The sequence below is a fragment of the Microtus ochrogaster genome, linkage group LG3, assembly GCF_000317375.1.
Source record: "Microtus ochrogaster isolate Prairie Vole_2 linkage group LG3, MicOch1.0, whole genome shotgun sequence".
Lineage (NCBI taxonomy): Eukaryota > Metazoa > Chordata > Mammalia > Rodentia > Cricetidae > Microtus > Microtus ochrogaster.
In genome coordinates, this window is record NC_022029.1 from 35,814,208 (window position 1) to 35,818,013 (window position 3,806).

Consider the following 3,806-nt stretch of genomic DNA (forward strand, 5'->3'; position numbering starts at 1 on the left):
TCAAGTGCTGGGATTAAAGGCGTGAGCCACCACCGCCCAGTCAAGTCGTGTACTTTTATTTTTTAGTCAGTATATTAAGTTTACTGTATATGGTGTTTAAACATACTTTCTTTTTAATTTTTCAGGAGGTCTTGGGTTATAAAATTGACCACCAGGTTTCTGTTTACATAGTAGCAGTATTAGAATATATTTCTGCAGATATTTTAAAATTGGTGGGGAATTATGTAAGAAATATACGACATTATGAAATCACAAAACAAGACATTAAAGTGGCAATGTGTGCTGATAAGGTAAGAGCTCTGTGTGTTTTATTCATAAATTTTACTTATGATTTATCAGATGCTAATGTCTTCTTCAGAAAGAATTGGACACTGCATTATGTGTTGGGAGGATTTTCAGTAATTAATAGCATGCATCCAGGTTGTTACTGTGTAGGAATAAAATAGAGATGTATGACACCTGAATGCCTTCGCAGGGAAGAAAGCATTTCTGATGGCGTTCTGTTTGGGCTTTCCTTATGCTCGGACCATCTCATTACCCAATCTATTTATGTCTTAGTGTTTGTTCTTATAGAGTAATCTAGAATGAAATAAGTGACCTGGTCTGAAGTATTACAAGTGTTTTCATATTTTTAAATGCACAAGTACTTGGTTTTAATGATTAAAATTTTGAAACTGAAATACAAAATGTTTGCTACTTTGTTTTAAATATTGTATGTGTGTATACTTTCATGAGTTTATGTATACAGTGTACATGCGGGGACTCAGAGAAGCCAAAACAGGGCGTCAGATCCCCTGAACTTGAAATTATAGTCAGTTCTGAAATGCCTGACATGGCTGCTGGAAACTGAAAATGCAGTCTGTGTTCTTCTTAACCACTGAGCAATCTATCCAGTCCTTCTGCTTGCTGCTTCTTAATTAATCATATGAATAAAATATTGTTATGTATCTATTATGTGCTCACACAGAATGAGATATAGAGAAACATGTTAAAAGGGGCTGGGATGAAGTCTGATTGGTAGAGTGCTTGCCTAGAGTGTATACTGCCCTGGGTTCGATTCCAGCACTGTGTAAGCAGCACATGGTGTGCAAGCTTGTCATCTCAGCACTCAGCTGTGCAGGCAGAAGCATCAGAACTGATGCTATCTTGGCTGCGTAGTGAGCGTATGACTAGCTTCAGTTATATGAGACTATGTCTCTAAGGCTTAAAAATATTAAATGCAACAAAACAACAAGGTTCCAGAGGTATTGAAAGGTGACTTATATGGTAGCCTAAGGTAAAATATATTGTAGTGACTTAAGTACTTAAGTAGTCCACAGGAATGGGAAGGATGAGTTTCAACAAGAGTAATAATTGTAAACTTTTTGAATAATTTTTTTAAATGTATATGGGTATTTTACCTGCATGTATGTCTGTCACCATGCTCATGCCTAGTCTCCAAGGAGGCCAGAAGAGGGCATCAGATCTCTGGAACTGGAATTAAGGAAGACTGTGAGCCCCCATGTGTGAGCTGGGAATAGAGCCCGGGGCCTCTGGAAGAGCATCAATTGCTCTTAACCACTGAACCATCTCTTCTCTCCAGCCCATTTCAAAAAATCCGTAGGGAGAGTTTGTCCTTCAGTTTACACGCACACACACACACACACACACACACACACACACACACACAATGTATATGCTCTCATGAATGGAAAACTATTCTAGGGCATTTACCTTCAATTAGACTAGATAATTATTTTACACTTTTGTTTTATATCTCTCACTAATAGGTATTGATGGATATGTTTCATCAAGATGTAGAAGACATAAATATTTTATCTTTAACTGATGAAGAGCCTTCCACCTCAGGAGAACAAACTTATTATGATTTGGTAAAAGCATTCATGGCAGAAATTCGACAATATATAAGAGAATTAAATCTAATTATAAAAGTTTTTCGAGAACCCTTTGTCTCTAATTCTAAATTGTTTTCATCTTATGTAAGTATATCTTATGCTATTTTTGCATGTGTTGTTAAATTTCACTTCAAATTTGAACTTACATAATTCATAATTTCTAATTTAACAATTTTTTTAAGTTGTGGAACTTAAATTTATGGTCACAAATAAAGTACTATAGCAGTTTCAAGAGATTAAACAGAAATTGAAAGACAAAATCTAAAATAGACTAATTATACAAGTGAAAATGAATTCACATAATAATACATTTATTTCAAGGAATAAAACTTTGTTAGGTGGAAGATATTTTTGATTCAATTGACTCATTTGAGTCATTTAACTGATCCTTATCAACAGCAGCTGTATTGTTGGATACCATATTTAGATGAACAGGAAATAGCTCTTGTCTCTAAACAGTCAAGGCAAGGCTGTAGACAAAAAATGCCTCAAGTGTGATGAGCGTCACAGCAGCCCTGTAACAGTGGTACTAGTCTCAGGATAATGTCCATACTAATCTCACTAGCCAAGAAAGGCCACAGAGCCTGGTGACTGATGGGCAGTAGTGCTCCCCAGGAGTGGGCTCTGGAGCTCAAGGTACACCAATGAGTGACTATTAAACAATAAAGGACCAGGAGCAGAAGTACAGCCCAGTGGCCAAGCACTTGTCTGATAGTATATGAGACTCTGGGCTCAGTTCCCACCACTACAAAAATTAAATAAAGAATTAGATTTTATAAGTTTATAAATATGCTAAGCACTATTTATTGAATTAGTTTAAATGTATGAAGTACATGACATTTAAGTTGTTTCATTAAATTTACTTTTAAAAAAGAGTAGAGACAATATCTTAGACAAAAATCAACAAACAAAACTTGCTGAATGGTGTTCAGTATCATTAATTAACAGAAATACAAATCAAGCATAGTAAGATATTTCCACATATATATTAGAAGGACTTTTTTTTTTTTTTAAAGCATCAGATACTGAGAAGAACGTGGAGTGACTACTTATGGGTTTGTAAATTTTCTATGTTACCCTATGAAAGGTGAAGACATAGGATGATTATGATTTACCCTTAGAGTAGACAGCTACTCTCTAGGCATAAGGAATGAAGTTCTTATGCATACACCCCAATAACTGAATCTCAAGAACATGAGCAGAGAAGCTGGACACACAAGATGGGTTTCCACTTACCAAATGTTCTGGAAAAGATAATTGTCTAGTAATGGAAAGGAGAACACTCATTTTCTGGCAGTGAGGATTGTGGGAGTTGATGCAGATAAAACATAAGAAAACTTTTAAAAAATATTCTTTGATTTTATTTTATATGTGATTGTTTTCCTGTAGCAGCCAGGAGAGGACAATGGATCTCCTGGGGCTGGAATTATAAGCCCTGTGGTTTCTGGGAATCAAACCAGTGCTCTTAACTGCTGAGCCATCTTTCTAGCCCCATAAAAAACTTTTCAAGACAAAATGTGGGTAGTGACTAGAATGAGGTTACAATCTCACCAAAAATACATTTAAAGAAGGGATCTCTTACTGTATAAAAACCATTTCTCAAAATTAATTTGACCTAAATAAAAATCACTGATAAAATAGTAATCAGTAAATTTTAACAGACCATTTAAAATTATATGGTCTCAGAGACTGTATTACAATTAATGTGTATGAAATGATGAGTTTATTAATGCCAGGGTAGTACATGTCATCTGTTTGCATGGAATGTTTAGAGAGTAGAACTGTGGCTGTAGGGACTATAAGTAAAACAGTAGGAAATACATTCTGTCAGTACATCTTATACTGTACTTACACGGTCCACACATCAGTGGGGAATACATTCTGTCAGTACATCTTATACTGTACTTACAC

At 35.3% G+C, this 3,806-nt stretch overlaps 1 protein-coding gene across 1 annotated transcript in view; it reads left to right on the forward strand.

Moving 5' to 3' along the window:
• Positions 1-3,806, forward strand: part of Sos1 (SOS Ras/Rac guanine nucleotide exchange factor 1) — a 92,868-nt gene that overhangs the window by 38,046 nt on the left and 51,016 nt on the right. The window contains exons 4-5 of the mRNA XM_005360757.2: positions 126-290; positions 1,770-1,979. Coding sequence (XP_005360814.1) covers positions 126-290; positions 1,770-1,979 — 375 coding nt within the window. The remainder of the gene's footprint in view (positions 1-125; positions 291-1,769; positions 1,980-3,806) is intronic.